The following is a 17642-nucleotide window of genomic DNA, read 5'->3' on the forward strand; positions in this document are numbered from 1 at the left end:
AGGCATGGCCGATTAATTAGGGCCGATTTCAAGTTTTCCTAACAATCGGTAATCTGCCTTTTTGGATGTCGATTATGGCCAATTACATTGCAATCCACGAGGAGACTGCATGGCAGGCTGACCACCTGTTACACAAGTGCAGCATCAAAAGGACCTGTGGCTGCAAGAAGTCAAGGTAAGTTGCTAGCTAGCATTAAACTTATCTTATAAAAAACAATCAATCTTAACATAATCACTAGTTAACTAAACATAGTTGATGATATTACTAGGTTTACTAGCTTTTCCTGCGTTGCATATAGTCAATGCGGTGCCTGTTAATTTATCACCGCATCACAGCCTACTTCAACTTCGCCAAACAGGTGATGATTTAACAGAAGCGCATTTGCAAAAAAAAGCACATTCGTTGCAGAAATGTACCTAACCATAAATAACAATGCCTTTCTTGAAATAAATACATATAAGTATATTTTTTTTAAACCTGCATATTTAGTTAAAATAAATGCATGTTAGCATGCAATATTAACTAGGGAAATTATGTCACTTCTCTTTCGTTCAGTGCAAGCAGAGTCAGGGTATATGCAACAGTTTGGGCCGCCTGGCTCGTTGCGAACTGTGTTTCTTTCTAACAAAGACTGTAATTAATTTGCCAGAATTTTACATAATTATGACATAACATTGAAGGTTGTGCAATGTAACAGCAATATTTAGACTTAGGGTTGCCACCCGTTCGACAAAATACGCAATGGTTCCGAATTTCACTAAAAGAAGAAATGTTTTTTTTTTTCGAAATGATCGTTTCCGGATTTGACCATACTAATGACCAAAGGCTCGTATTTCTGTGTGTTATTATGTTATAATTAAGTCTATGATTTGATATTTGATAGAGCAGTCTGACAGATCGGTGGTAGGCAGCAGCAGGCTCGTAAGCATACCACCCTGCATATCACTGCTGGCTTGCTTCTGAAGCTAAGCAGTGTTGGTCCTGGTCAGTCCCTGGATGGGAGACCAGATGCTGCTGGAAGTGGTGTTGGAGGGCCAGTAGGAGGCACTCTTTCCTCTGGTCTAAAAAATATCCCAATGCCCCAGGGCAGTGATTGGGGACACTGTCCTGTATAGGGTGCCGTCTTTCGGATGGGACGTTAAACGGGTGTCCTGACTCTCTGAGGTCATTAAAGATCCCATGGCACTTATCGTAAGAGTAGGGGTGTTAACCCCGGTGTCCTGGCTAAATTACCAATCTGGCCCTCAAACCATCATGGTCACCTAATAATCCCCAGTTTACAATTGGCTCATTCATCCCCCTCCTCTCCCCTGTAACTATTCCCCAGGTCGTTGCTGCAAATGAGAACGTGTTCTCAGTCAACTTACCTGGTAAAATAACGGTAAAATAAAATAAAAAATAAAATAAAAATTCATTCAAACAGCACTTTACTGTGTTTGCGAGCAGCTCTTTGCAGTGCTTGAGGCACAGCACTGTTTATGACTTCAAGCCTATCAACTCCCGAGATTAGGCTGGCAATACTAAAGTGCCAATAAGAACATCCAATAGTCAAAGGTATATGAAATACAAATGGTATAGAGAGAAATAGTCGACGCGTCATAATTCCTATAATAACTACAACCTAAAACCTCTTAACTGGGAATATTGAACCACCAGCTTTCATATGTTCACATGTTCTGAGCAAGGAACTTAAACGTTAGCTTTTTTTACATGGCACATAATGCGCTTTTACTTTCCAAATTGAACATGTTTCATTATTTATTTGAGACTAAATAGATTTTATTTATGTATTATTTTAATTTAAAATAAAAAGGGTTCATTGTTTATTCAGTATTGGTGTAATTGTCATTATTACAAATATATTAAAATCGGCCGATTAATCGGTATCGGCGTTCTTTGGCCCTCCAATAAATCGGTATCGTTATCGGCGTTGAAAAATCATAATCGGTTGACCTCTAATAGACACAGGGTAATACACGGGAATGCATGTATGTGGCCAGTCGGGTTGACCTGGGCCATCTGGACAGTACTGTTATACAACAGTGGCATGAGGCCGATCAAGCATGCACAGTCATCCGCCCTGAGGGGATTGTGACAACCAGCAGACAAGCAGTTCTGAGGTGTCAAAGTCCCCAGTGTGGACAAGCCAAAGATGATGCATACTGTAACTGAGCAGCCTTGCCGCTCCAACTAGACGTAACATAGTAAACTTAAATTTGGGTCTGTCAAATTAGTGTGACATTTTACGTTTGGTATAGTTGCATGAGACACGTTACTCAAGGCAGAAGCAAAAAGGAGGGAGGCTGGTCGGGTAGGTCGGGTGGGCATATAATGCAAGCGTCTAGCGACCCGAAGGTTGAGTGTTCAAATCACATCACTGACAACTTTAGTAATTTAGCAACTTTGTAATTACTAACAGTTTTTGTACTAGTATGCAACTACTTAAGTTAGCTAATCCTTCCCCTAACCTCTCGTGGACAGACTACGTAAACAGAAATGGTACCGTCTGATGAGTGAGATCGAGCGGTATTAGGAGAGATGGTAGAGAAAGCAAAACATTCCAACATATTGTATGAATTGGAATTCGTAACATATCATACAAATTGGACATACTATGCAAAATGGATGATAAACATCCACAAATTAATACATATCCTACAAAACGTAACATGTCTAAGTGTACAAATGTACATTTACTTTATTACTTCGACCCCAAGTTCAGGTTGAACTGAGAGGCTTTGGATCCATCACCGCCTAGTGTAACAAATCACCCCCTCCTTTGAGACGATTGTTATATAGGCCGTGGGAAAGTTAAGGCTTTGGAGTATTGAAACAGACATCTATTGAACTCGAAGAAGAGTTCAACATTGAAGTAGGAAAAACAGGCCATCAGCTGAACAGTATTAAAACAGTTGAATGCTCGTGGCATCCAGACCAGAACTAACACCATTTCCTCTCCTTGAAAATATATGCTGTGAGTTAGGACACGTGATCTAGTCCACAAATTAAACATCTGGTTTATGTGAACAAGGATAAAGTGAATTAACAGCCGTTCTGCTCTCTGTACAGCTAGCCCTGTGTACAGCTCTCTGTACAGCTAGCCCTGTGTACAGCTCTCTGTACAGCTAGCCCTGTGTATAGCTCTCTGTACAGCTAGCCCTGTGTACAGCTCTCTGTACAGCTAGCCCTGTGCTGGGATCTTGCACTGCAGCCAAAGGCTTGAGGCAGCATATGGTTTTACACACTATACTGTGAAGTGAGAGCAGTGCTGTGGGCTCTGATAAATATCCAACTTGTAAAGTTTCTTCCAGAGCATGGCAAGGAAAGAAAATGTGTGCCTGCATCTTCCATGCATGCAGACATACATGTTTGCATGGACCTAGACACACAGACAAACACACAGCTAATCCCCCCCCCCCCCCCCCTCCACACAAACTTAAGCACACACATGAATGCAACGAGTATGCAGATTCTGTTGCAAAACGGATCTTAAACGGAGGCAAACAGAAGAGGGAGGGACCTACCCAAATTTGGACTACTGATTACACCCCAGGTTTCTCGATTCCAGGCCACCGCACAGACAAGGCTTCAGGAAGTTAACGGTTTTTAATTAAAGAAACGTATCAGGGGATTTCACACAAAGTCCCGTCTTTGGCACCCGAACGTGCACGAGAGTGCCATTCCGAACAGAAGTACTCAACCACACGTTTAAGGGGTCGACTATCCCATATCTGCGTTGTCGACACTGGTCCCCATTTGGCTCCAGGTATCAATGGTGACTGGCAGTGACAGCACACGTTAGTGGTGACGGTATTATCCCTCAGGCAGCAGGCCCTGAACTGGAGCTGCAGGCTCCCTCTTCAGTAATACGGCAGCTCGTTATGTCAATCAGGCACGGGTGTGGCAGACTCGGGGCCCACTCAGTCTCCGAGGAGTAAAGGGGTCTACAATAAATCAACTAAGAAGGAAGAGAAACATAGAAAACCAAGGTAAATCATGCAACATTTGAATAGGGCACATAAAATAGGTTAAATAGAAGATATCTGCAAACTCAATATAAGTAATAAATACAGACAAATTGGACTGGTCTCCATTTTGGGGAAAACAAGTGATGGCAACACGAGACATACACAGACACGAGCTTGTATTTCTCCAACTTTTACTCACCGTGATGAGACAGCTCTGGGTAACATCTTGGGTATTACATAATTAAAACTGTTGAAAGTAATTAAACAAATGACATCTGCCAGACTTGATCGTTCTTGAGTACAGCATCGCTCGTAGGAGTTTGCTGTCAAATGTGAAATTCAGGTCAAATCCTATCTTGCTTCTGGCTGACATAAGATGGGGAAGATCAATTAACGCAGCCCCTTCATCTGTATTTTCATCATATCAGACCGTAGTAGTAACTGTTACTGCTGTAATAGCACTCTAAAAAGGACAAGGGACTTCGTCTCCAAGGACATCCTCCTGACAGTCTACCACACCCTGATAACAACTCACCTGGAGTACTGTGCCACACATACTATATGAGCATAATAGCTTCTCTGTGACATTGAGAACTACTGATGTGTTGATGTTAAAGATGCGCATGTCTGTGTGTGTGTGTGTCTGTGTGTCTGTGTGTGTGTGTGTGTGTGTGTGTGTGTGTGTGTGTGTGTGTGTGTGTGTGTGTGTGTGTGTGTGTGTGTGTGTGTGTGTGTGTGTGTGTGCATTTTCCTCTAGGGAGTTCTTACGTCTTTTATGTCATGCTAGAACGCAAATTGAGCATGCAGGCAGAAAAGCTAGAGAACAAGGGTACATATTCATCAGGCCTTCCAGACAAGTCATGAGACGCAACAACCAACAACATACTGCCTCAGACTGGGGATGAATTACTGGGGGACAAACATGGGGACAGACATGTTGTTTTGTGGAATGCCCTAGAATGCCCCTTGGAGACGGAGGAGAGGGGTAGAGGGAGGGAAGAGGAGTGAGCTGCGGCCCCTGGAGTTTGCGCCTGTCTCCAATTTTTCACTTTCATCTGAACACTTAATTACTTCAGCTAGCTAATCTTTCACTTAATAAAATCAATTGAATGAAGCTGTCAGGGTCGTAAGTGGGCAATAATTTAGAGAGCTGGAGCACTGCCCTGGTGTTTCTGCCACGCTTGGCCAAGTCATATTTGCGTTCTATGCGTTCTAGTAACTGCTGCATTTGCCACTGTGTATTATGACCAGTGTGTACAAATAATCAATGTCTTTTTTGAAATTAATTAACAGTGCAAAATGTAAATAGAAATTGTTCTGATTTATATTACTATTGCATACAGTTATATAAAAAAACAAGAAAACAAACATATTTTTTTTTAGCTTTGGCTGGTCATGTATATTATAGTATGCTGTTCTCCCAAGTCCCACCACAAGTTATACCCAACCCTACTCTGGTGTCCAGCCTGTTAAACTCAAGTCAGACCTACTGCTGCTGATGAATTGGATAAGCGGCCACAGATTCTGTAAAACTTCAAAAGTGACCACAGATGCAGTATCCAATGACCACCCCCCTTGAGAGCAGCCTCAGCACTGTACTGTACCGGTGTGTTGTTGCGCATCTTAACCAGCAGAGAGCAGCACTTCACAGTGTTCACGCTAACTGATGCTTCGCCCAATGGGCAGGATTTATCTGCAATGTGTTTGACTCTGGAACCATTCAACACCAATCTTTGCTTAGTTACATCATGTTGAATCATCATTGTCTGTACTTTCATCACGTCTGTACTGATAATATGAATCAGAGTCTATGTTTGTACTATGGTTATTATGAAGGAACAGACCAAAAAGGATATTAGTTTCTTCGCCCATCCCCATCCCTGTAAATGTACTTAATGAAATAGTCAAATAGTACTTCTGTATGAAACTCAATGAGACTGACTCTCACTCTTACTGGTTATAAAGGTTGTACAATACTGTAGGTCATGTTAACACAGCTGTAAGGAGATCTCCTTACAGCTGTGTTAACATAACCTATAGTATGTACAACCTTTATAACCAGTAAGAGTGAGAGTGAAGGAAAGAGAGAGGTTGACAGTCAGTCAAAGAGAAATGGGTAGAGAGAGAGAGAGAGAGAGAGAGAGAGAGAGAGAGAGAGAATGGACAACTGTCCATTGCAATGCTGCCAGATTTTCTCAGCACTGCTAACACACTAGAGTAGTAATCATGCCGTCCCCCCACCACCCCACCACACGGTCACCAGCTCCCCAGCTGTCCCCTCAGTGAGGTGGCCCTGGCTGGTCCTGCTGTCACAGACAGCAGCCTCTTAGGCTCTATAATCCACTTGATATTAGTATTGTGTATTAAAACCCACCGCATGATTCCTTTCTCCATTCCAGTTGTACCATGTGTTGCATCACCACACAGCTATAAATAACATGGGTATAGATGAGGGGGGGTTCGGGGGCTGAGGCTCAGACAGTGCAGCAGAGACTGAGACTGGCAGACGATTGGCTCAGCGGTAACTCTGCTCACATGAACACAGGCTTTGGGTTAGAGTATTGTGCATGCATTTGCATAGGGTTACATAGCAGTATTTTCATGTGCATATAAGCTTTGGCTTACATAACATTTATATATCAGTATTCACAGAGGATTTTATACACTAACTGTCTGTCTAAGGCAATGCAACAGCACAGTAGGAGGCACCAAGAGCTCTGTCAGGACTACAACGATGAGAGAGAGAACGTTTGAACTTGTTACTTATCGAGACACCAAACTCCGCTGCAACAAAAGACCCATTGTTATGCCATAGAATAATACAGCCACAGTAACGGAGTCAAATCTGGCACAGCAGTGAAGGGTGAGCCAGCAATGTAAAATAGGTTGGGTAGAATTCCCCGAATTTGGTTCGTTCCTTGTGTTCACTGAGGGAGTATCTCTCTCTACTAAGGTCTTCTCAGGGGAAGCAGGGAGAGAGACTAGCTGGGAGGCGACAGCTGCGAAAGAAGAAATACTGGGGGGTGAAGTAGAACAATGACAAGAAAATAAACCAATACATTCCTCCTTTGTTTTCATGGTCGTGGCCCCTGTGTGTTGCATTCACACACAGCACAGTCTCCAATCCTCCAACCTCCCGCAGGCAGATAGCTACTGTACTGTACAGCTCAGTGGAGAAAATAAACAACCCATTTCCTCTCAAATCTGTAGGAAGCACGAAAGCATGAAATAGCATGACACAGAAATGTGCCTGCTGCTTATTACTATCATCATTAGCAGAGCGGCAAGAGCAGTACAAACACAGTCAGACCCCAGCATTAATGATCGTTCATATGCACACACATGCAGACACTGTGAGATATGCTACACACACAAAGGCAGTCACACATGCTGGGTTTTCTCCCAAGCTTCACTGTCACTCTGTGGAGCTGATGTGAGCAAAGTCTCTCTCTCTCTCTCTCTCTCTCTCTCTCTCTCTCTCTCTCTCACTATTCTCTCTCATCCTACTTCAAAATACTTGTACATTTCCCACCTCCCTCCCTTTGAGGTGTGTGTACGTTATATGAGTCAAGGATGACATAAGCATGGTGATCATAGTGTACTGTCAAGAGTCTTTCAGAAACGTCTGTAGTATCATGACATATACCTACAAAGAGACTCAAAAATGATGCTTTGAGTGTACGTGACGCCAGATCACTGTGGATGGATATCTGAGAAGTAATGCAGCAGTTACAGGGTTGGGTAGGTTACTTTCTAAATGTAATCCGTTACAGTTACCAGTTACCTGTCCAAAATGTTTATCAGTTATGCAATTTTTGGATTACTTTCCGTTAGTTTTGGATTACTTTCCCGTTAAGAGGCATTAGAAGACAAAAAGGATCCATCCAACACATTTGGTGTGTCATCGTAGTGGTCTCTGACTTGTGGTCAGACTCGCTCAGGTGGAACAAACATAATAAATGCCTTTCATCAATTGTGAATTGAATGTCATTGAGAAAACAGAAAGGTGTCAGAGTATTTTTTCCCGCAAACATCGTTTCTGAATTGAAAAATAATCCAAAAAGTAATGATATAGTTTTTCTAAATAATCTGTAATCTGATTAGAATGTTTTTGCTGGTAACGTAACCGATCAGGTTTTTTTGTAATCAGATTACATGTAACTGATGACATGTAATCTGTTACTCCCCAAGCCTGGCAGTTACAGTGAGATGTGAAGATACAGTACATAAAGCTGGCTGTTGTCGGTGAGCACTTGTCAGCATTCATCGGGAGCCAATGCCAAACCAGGAAAATACAACATGCCTAAATTATGTCATAAACATTACATTTGTCTTGTTTAATACAGATTTGAAAAATGAATTAAACAGAAGGAAATGTCTCGGAGTGGAGGGGCACCTCTCTGCCTGTTGTTCTCCATCTTAGACTGAGGGAATAGGGTACTGCAATCTGAGATTCCACCAAAAGAAGATCCAGGATTAAAATCATTGGCTCAGAAACACCATATCTAATGAATCCCCTCCCCCTCATGCCCTGCATTCATTATCACCATAGTCATCAACACTTGGACTCATCTGGCAGTGAACCGCTTACCACCCTGTCATCAACACTTAAACACACACACACACACACGTACGCACACGCACCACCATCATCAACATCGCACAACAAATATTTACAGTACTGTATGTCCTTCCAAAATCAGATCACCTCTCTAGATAAGACACCATATACACCAGTGACTGACCTTAAAAGCATTCCACAAGGTCAAACAGAGATCTCTGACAAAGTCTGTCTTCAGGGCTCAATTTAAAGGCAGGGCCTGGTTTTTTATTTGCTCGAAGTTAAAGGAATAATCTGATGGCTGGGAGGGGGTTGAGTGTCGTGTGGCCAGCTGCATATTAAATGCGCTTATTTCATGGCCTGTCAGCCCTGGCCTGATTTGTGATGCACAAAAGACACAGTCTCGTTTACTCACACTCCCTCACATACTGTACACATACACACGAGCGCATGCGAACACACTAACACACGCACTCAGTCACGAACAAGTGCACGGCGATCAGGCACGCACGCACACACAAACACACACCCACGCCGGCAGGCGTGTGAGCGCACATGCAAGCGCGCACAACACACACACTGCCAGTCAAGCCTGCTATCATTCGAATTCCTCCCCTGTGGTGAATCCTTAAGACATCTCCATCTCCACCGCTGCTGTCAGAAGGTATGAATACTGCAAAATAACTAAGAGAAACAAAACATGTGCACGAACGCACACATAAAAATACATGTATTGGTATCCGTGTTGTTGATGTAGAAAAAGGTGAAGACTGGCTTTGAGTTTTGTTACAGTACCACAAGTGTATACTGGCAGGGATCTGACAAGCTATCCAGCTGGCTGAATTGGCAGTACTACTGCTGAATGATGAGACAGGTGGTAGATAGCGGCCTATGGTAACAAACACTGAAGTTCACACACTTGGAAAGCTCTTTTTGCCTTGAAGACATGTCGATGTCCAAGAGGTATAGGAATTATACCAAAACAATGTAGTCTCTCATAGACATGTTTAATGCGGGATGATTTAAGAATACCAAGGATGTTAGGTGTTTTTAGTGAAACTGTTACACAGCATCATTATTCATCTGATATAGTCTTGAAGTCTCATGGCGGCTCATTTTGCTACTGGTCAGTCTTTGTCTTCCAAAATCAGAAATATTCCTTTTACGTATGTACATCTAAAAATGGTCTCTTTTCAGAAATTCTAACATTTCTTTCTAAAATCAAGTCCCTTGTTGAAGTCAGATCACAATTGAATCACAGTTGACGTGTGTGACATTAAGTCCTGGCATCCCATAGCGGTTAGTGCATTTATGTGTCAAATATAACAAAATATATGGCCAGTCCGCATACCTTATGAAAGATCAGAGCAGAAAATACAAGCAAACAGAAGAATGCACCAAGAACAAATTACATTTCTAAACTCAGATACTGAGCATTAACATTAAGAGGTCTTTCCCATACATTTTCATTACATATATATTTATTTACTCTTTAACATTTTAAATCTTGTATAAAATAATTCATCCGAACCAATTCTATGTACATAGACAAGAGTGCACAAGATGGATGGATGGTGTGGCATGCCAAGGTGGTTTTGGCCAGGCAGGAGTTGCTGTGTTCTTGTAGGTAGTGATTTGTTTCTCTATTAACCTTGTCAGTTCTCTCTCACTCGGGAATGACTGGTTTCCATACCGAACATAACTACGGTGGCCCTAAGGGGCAAATTAGATTTTCTTAAATTACTTTGCCACTTAAAAGGCGCTGCGTGGTCAATCTGACGGCTGCACTGGCCGCGCAGCATTTACGGTGATATGGCCTCTGCAGAAGTCAGGGGCATTCATACTTCTTGCGCTTCGCAAAGCAGAGCTGTTGTGAAGGAAGTGAGCTTGTGTTTATACAGGACCTTTAGACCTCACCTACCGTCAACCAATCATGTAAGTGCGGAGCTATATGGAGCGCACGGCGATGAGGTACGGAGCTCAATTTGGCCTCTGCGTGCCTCCAGAGGCTCCGCAGTTGCGTCACACCATCCATACAGCGCCTCCCACCACATTTTTTGAATCAAGCATGAATTGGCTCTTAGGGCCACCATACATAACACCACCTGTATAAGGTTAAATATTCAACACGGAATCTCTGCCCTGTCCTCTGTCCCTTAACAGAACATGGTTTCAGGAGCATCCATAATAATGGCATAATGATACTAAAAATCGTGTAAAAATATAATTGTTTGTTTCACGGCATGTTACAGCGAAACACAGCTTGATCTGCTCCATAGACAAAAGTGATGGCGTTTTTCAGGAAATGTGCATTGGTATACGAAGCAAAAACACAGCACAAAGCGACATACAAGGCTTGCATGCTCCGTTTCCTATAAAGAAATGAAATATTGTGTTTAAGCATTGATTTCGGACATGACCCATTGAATGAACCTCCAACCATTTTGTGATGCCTTGCCAGAGATGGAAAATGTTGGCTTGGGTTTTACTGTATATCAAACGGGACAAGAGGAAAGGGTTGATCCTGGAATGGCTGCTGCTTTGTCATGGCATGTGATGACATGAATGTCACTATCGCGCCAACACCGCAAATATACACAATGACAATGTGATTGTTGTTGTACACTTCGCTCTAAAAAAACACAACAGTAAGACATCATACCGACAAGAACATTCAATATCAACCTGTAACAGAGTACTCAATGTGGTTTCGGTTTTTCAATGTGTGTTTTCTTTTTTTTTTTTACACTTTCACAACGCATCGGCATCCACGGAACTCTGACGAGAGCAGACATCTTTGTGTATTACTAAGAAATCTCTAACTGATATTCACAGTATATTATAGTAAGTATGCTTTTTGTTCAAAATGGCGAAAATACCAATGACTCTAGATTGCTGGTGTGTTTGCCTAAAACACTGATACTGAGCCTCTTGAAGTACTGCAGGTACACAAATCAGAGAGTAGTCGGAGGATTTTAGGGACTCACAAAAGAGAACGCAATCTCATTTGCTTTGAGCGAGAATAGACACACATGTTCTGTTCACACACACACACACACACACACACACACACATCCACACACACACATCCGTAATCTCCATCTTCGATAGATCTGTAATAATAATAACATACTAAAAATACCTTGGACAAAAAGGTACTGGATCTCGCAGCGTGGGACATTCCTCTATGAAGGAGAAAAATGTGTTCTGTGTACTGTATGGCTGGTCATTGGGGAGCTTAAACGACAATGTCAGATAATCTGTCGAGTGAAATGGAACACATGAAAACAAACAAAGAATATAAAGTAAAAGTCGCGATGTTAGAGTTGCAAAATCATTTTTGTTGTCGTAGTTCCTAGAAAGGAAAGGAGGAGTGAGTTGAGGATTGGAGGGACGGAGGCTGGGGCGGGAATGGATGCCGACATCTTCCCCCCATCTTTAGACTACACAGTAGTTTCATTTTTCCAGGGTCCAGTGCGTATATTCCCTGTGCTGTCTGATGCGTACAGGAAACCCTCGTGCAGGCCACCTTTAAGGATGCCATTCTGATTGGGCGGCGGGTTCTGGGGGTAGGATTGCCTGCGCGGGTGCATCTCCAGGTGGTGATGAGGCATGATCACGTCCTCCTCATTGGCTATTTTGCCACAGCCGCACAGAAAGGTGCCTGTGTCGCCTGCCTCCACGTGGCGCAGAGTGGGGAACAGGTCCGCCTTGGCACAGCAAGGCACGTGCCGGTGGCAGGGGGCGTGGCATGCCAGCGCCGCCTCGTGAGCCGTTGCCGCTTGGCAAGTGTGGTGGCCTACTTCATTGGGGGCAGCAGCTAGGTGGCAGATGTGTCCGTGACGCTCGTGCGTACTGTGAGGGCTGTCTGTGTGGGAGCTGTGGATAGAGCCTCCGTCTACACTAGTAGGGATGTGATAGGCGTACTCCCTCTCTCCCACCCCTCCTCCCCCTCCTGTGCCAGCCTGCCGGTGACGGCTGAAGTGGCGAGGCTTAGTCCTAGTGCTGCCCTTCAGGCATCGATGCAGGTGGATGTCTGGCCGGTAGCCCTCGGGGTCAGTGTGTAGCAGCACGTGCGCGGGAGGCTCCTCCTCCATCAGCTGCTGGCTGTGCAGGGCGGCGCAGCATGGCACCACGGCGGGCAGGCACGTCACATGGTTCTGCGACGACGCCAGGCTGCCATGCTTACAGTGACCCAATGTGCCACTGTGGGTGTGTCCTCCTAACAGGGCCTTACCTGGGCACGGCGAATCCAGGTGGCAGTGCCCATGCCCGTGCCCTAAGGCATCCCCATTGACATTAACCTTTGGACGAGTGTGGCCGTGACCATGGCCGTGGCAACCGTGGTTGGCGCGTCTCCCGGGGCAGCAGGCGCACCAGCAGTGCCACACATCGTCCCGCTTGGCACAGTGGTGGATGAGCACGAAGAGGCCCAGCGTGACGGAGAAGGCACCATACAGGCAGCTGAAGATCATGTCCAGGAAGTGGCCCTGTGAAACAGCCAGCGCCCCGAAGGCCCACGTGGCCACGAACAAGAAGAGGGTGAAGGCCGCCGTCCTCAGCTGGGCCTTGAACGAATGCTCGTTGACCAGCATAGAGGGGTTGATGGCAGTGGACGAGTGGCAGCCCGCGTGGCACTGCCCTCCATTGGGCGGTGGTGGCAGGGCTCCGGGCTCCCCTTCCCCTTGATGGCAATGCCTACCCACGTCGGTGATGGATGCCAGCCTCTGCTGCTCCTCAGTCAGGGCTTTCAGCTCGTACTTCCTATCGGGGTGGCGCCTCAGCTGAATGAAGGTACACAGGAAGTAGACGCAGGTGACCAGGACGATGAACGACACGGGGCCGTAGAAGGCTCCAAGGCTGGGCTCCCACGCCATCCAGCAGCTGCAACACACACACACACACACACACAGTAGGCTACATTAATATTACAGTATGAGTGTGTTTCCTAAATAAACACTGAGAAACTCACAGAGTAGCGACATAGGTCTCTTGACGTGATACATTTCCTTGGGTGACAAGAACATTAAGGGGGGTGGGGGGGGGGTGAGCAACATACACTGAAGTGTGACTCATATCATCAGATCTATCAGTATCTCATCTATTTTGGAGTGTTAATGAGGTAAATAGTCGTTGCAGGATATCAGTGCATGGAGTCTAGACACTGAGCCGTTGAGAAGGTGTGTACAGTGGCTTGCCAAAGTATTCACCCCCCCCATTTTTCCAATTTTGTTGCCTTAGAACCTGGAATTAAAATGGATTTTCGGGGGGTTGGTATAATTTGATTTACACAATATGCCTACCATTTTGCAGATGCAAACTGCAGATGAAAACTTGAGCGTGCATAACTATTCACCCAAGCAACCTCAACACTTTGTAGAGCCACCTTTTGCAGCAGTTACAGCTGCAAGTCTCTTGGGGTATGTCTCTATAAGCTTGGCACATCTAGCCACATGGATTTTTGCCCATTCTTCAAGGCAAAAACTGCTCCAGCTCCTTCAAATCGGATGGGTTCCTCTGGTGTACAGCAATCTTTAAGTCATACCACAGATTCTCAATTAGATTGAGGTCTGGGCTTTGACTAGGCCATTCCAAGACATTTAAATGTTTCCCCTTAAACCACTCAAGTGTTGCTTTAGCAGTATGCTTAGGGTCAATGTCCTGCTGGAAGGTGTACCTCCATCCCAGTCTCAAATCTCTGGAAGACTGAAACAGGTTTCCCTCAAGAATTTCCCTGTATTTAGCGCCATCCATCATTTCTTCAATCCCTTCCCAGTCCCTGCCGATGGAAAAACATTGTTTTTCTTGATGGCCAAAAAGCTCAATTTTAGTCTCATCTGACAAGAGTACCATCTTCCATATGTTTGGGGAGTCTCCCACATGTTTTTTGGCAAACACCAAATGTGTTTGCTTATTTTTTTCTTTAAGCAATGGCTTTTTTCTGGCCACTCTTCCATAAAGCCCAGCTCTGTGGAGTGTACAGCTTAAAGTGGTCCTGTGGACAGATACTCCAATCTCCGCTGTGGAGCTTTGCAGCTCCTTTGGGGTCATCTTTGGTCTCTTTGTTGCCTCTCTGATTAATGCCCTCCTTGTCTGGTCCCTGTGTTTTGGTGGGCGGCCCTCTCTTGGCAGGTTTATTGTGGTGCCATATTCTTTCCATTTTTTAATAATGGATTTAATGGTGCTCCGTGGAATGTTCAAAGTTTCAGATATTTTTTTATAACCCAAAACTGATCCGTACTTCTCCACAACTTTGTCCCTGACCTGTTTGGAGATCTCATTGGTCTTCATGGTGCCGCTTCCTTGGTGGTGCCCCTTGCTTTGTGGTGTTGCAGACTCTGGGGCCTTTCAGAACAGGTGTATATATACTGAGATCGTGTGACACTTAGATTGCACACAGTTGGACTTTATTTAACTAATTATGTGACTTCTGAAGGTAATTGGTTGCACCAGATCTTATTTAGGGGCTTCATAGCAAAGGGGGTGAATACATGTGCACGCACGACTTTTACATTTTTAATTTAAAGTTATTTTTTAAATTTCACTTCACCAATTTTGACTATTTTGTGTATGTCCATTACATGAAATTCAAATAAAAATACATTTAAATTACAGGTTGTATTGCAACAAAATAGGAAAAACGCCAAGGGGGATGAATACCTTTGCAAGGCAGTGTGTGTGTGTGTGTGTGTGTGTGTGTGTGTGTGTGTGTGTGTGTGTGTGTGTGTGTGTGTGTGTGTGTGTGTGTGTGTGTGTGTGTGTGTGTGTGTGTGTGTGTGTGTGTGTGTGTGTGTGTGTGTGTGTGCGTAAAACAGTTTCAAACTGTGACCTTGAGAATAGGAGACTGCTGGGTGACTTACTAGGGTGCCGCCTCCCCACTGCCATAGTTGTCAATATTGATGGCTGCTGTGATTCCACAGATGATGAAGGGCACTCCGCCACTGACTAAATAAAACCTGAGGGGAGAGAGAAAGAGTGACATAAAAATAAACGTTGCAACACCAATGTCCTCTATTTTCCTGCCTGTAATTTAGTAATCAATAGTATTGAGAGAGAGAGGAGAGAGAGAGGAGAGAGAGAGAGAGAGAGAGAGAGAGAGAGAGAGAGAGAGACAAAAAGAAAGAGTGATACCTGAGGATGTGCTTCTCTCTGTGTGCCAGCCTGGGTTGTAGACTGGAGATGGAGAAAAAGGAAAAAGGAGAGGGAGAGAAAATGAGAGACAGCTTATTAAGAGAGAGGTAAAATTGACCTCCTCCTCTCCTCTTTTCTCTCCTGCGCAGCATAAAAAACGTCTACCGGTCTTCAACATGAAAACAGTTCTGAGGCACAGTATACCCCATGACCAGTAGGCAAACAGATGTATTTGTGCTGGAGCATGTTCACACAGATTGGTACATTCACTTCTCCTCAAATAGGAGATGTCTCTATTATAGAGTTCTCATTCTTAGCTCGAATCCGACGGTGCCCGGTCTTATACTGGGCCAGGCGGGTTTTGGGCATGCCGTGCCGCGTTAAGAAAGTAAAAACTATGCGTGTCCGAGTATCTTTTAGCCTACTACATCTATCTCTCAGCCGCAGCAGCTGCAGACACTAGTGCCGCCACGATTCCAATATTGGCTGGGCCAGAGAAATGTATGTCTGTGATTCAACTTGTTTTTCTGATGATTGAAATGTTTCAAATTGCGATACAAGTAGGCTTGAGTGCCCTCGGGAGAATGATGGTCCACAAGACCACGACAGGCAGTGCATCTCAGTATCAGGAGAAGCCCATGTTCCAGTGGCGTCTTAACGCAGATACATCCTAACAACATACACCCTATGACTGCCCTGCTCATGTGCCTTTCTGGACCTGGTAACTATCAAATGAAGACCCAAAACTGATCCAAATGTTTTCCTAATTAAACATGCATTCAAACACACAGGGCTTTTAAGTGATTATTCAAATGTACGTTTGGCAGAAAATTGAGTTATTTATTTATTGTTTAATTATTCAAGGATCCTTTTGTTATTTCATTTTATTTTTTTTAAATGCTTGATTGTATTTAAAGGCATGAATGACTCGTATGCTTTGTAATGACACGAATGAATGATTTATTGGTTATGCTGAAGTGGGTTACATTAAGACATAAAACAGGATGTGCTCTCACAGCTCGATGATGGATAGATTATATTAGGCTTAGATTATATTATAAGAGCAAAATAATACACTTGATTTAGGCTACATTATTGCATGCTAAATGTTTGTGGTCAGTGAAAGATGAGCAAACGAATAAAGGAGCTACCACTTCCACTTGTCCAACCAGATTAATCAATGAACAAATGTACAGACAGAGATTCAGTGAAACAAAATCACATTGATTGATTATCAGACAAGTCACAGGCTTTTGGTCGGGAGTAGGACAGGCTACTATGCGAGTGAAGAGCAAAATGAACTTGTTAATCTACATAACATGCTAGCAACATGTTCTGATCAGCTTTCGGAAAGTATTCAGACCCCTTGAATTCTTCCACATTTTCTTAGGTTACTGCCTTATTCTAAAAAATATTTTTTTGATTCCTCAATCTACTGTACACAAAATACCCCATACTGACAAAGCAAAAACTGTTTAAAAAAAAAAGATTGTTCATTTATTTAAAAAAATCTAAACTGAAGTATCACATTTACATGTATTCAGACGCTTTACTCAGTACTTTGTTGAAGCACCTTTGGCAGAGATTAAAGCCTTGAGTCTTCTTGGGTATGACACTACAAGCTCGGCACACAAGCTGGGCGTTTCTCCCATTCTTCTCTGCAGATGCTCTCAAGCTTTGTCAGGTTGGATGGGGAGCGTTGCTGCACAGCTATAGTCACCTCCCTGACCAAGAACCAGCTCTAGTAAGAGTCTTGGTGCTTCCAAACGTCTTCCATTTATGAATTATGGAGGCCACTGTGTTCTTGGCTACGTTCAATGCTGTATAATGTTTGTACCCTTTCCCAGATCTGTGCATCGACACAATCCTGTCCCGGGGGGCTACAGACAATTCCATCGACCTTATGGCTTGGTTTTTGCTGGGACCTTCTATAGATAGCTGTGTGCTTTTTCAAATCATGTCCAATCAATTGAATTTACCA

General features: G+C 43.9%; 1 protein-coding gene across 1 annotated transcript in view; it reads right to left on the bottom strand.

Annotated features, from left to right (window-relative positions):
* Positions 1–9521: 9521 nt before the first annotated feature.
* LOC129836160 (adhesion G protein-coupled receptor A3) overlaps positions 9522–17642 on the bottom strand; it is a 255828-nt gene continuing 247707 nt past the window's right edge. Inside the window, exons 18-20 of the mRNA XM_055902004.1 lie at positions 15662–15703; positions 15391–15486; positions 9522–13414 (exon numbers count right to left, since the gene is read on the bottom strand). Of these exons, the coding sequence (XP_055757979.1) occupies positions 11974–13414; positions 15391–15486; positions 15662–15703 (1579 nt within the window). The 3' untranslated portion in view covers positions 9522–11973. The remainder of the gene's footprint in view (positions 13415–15390; positions 15487–15661; positions 15704–17642) is intronic.

The sequence above is a fragment of the Salvelinus fontinalis genome, chromosome 37 (genome assembly GCF_029448725.1).
Source record: "Salvelinus fontinalis isolate EN_2023a chromosome 37, ASM2944872v1, whole genome shotgun sequence".
Lineage (NCBI taxonomy): Eukaryota > Metazoa > Chordata > Actinopteri > Salmoniformes > Salmonidae > Salvelinus > Salvelinus fontinalis.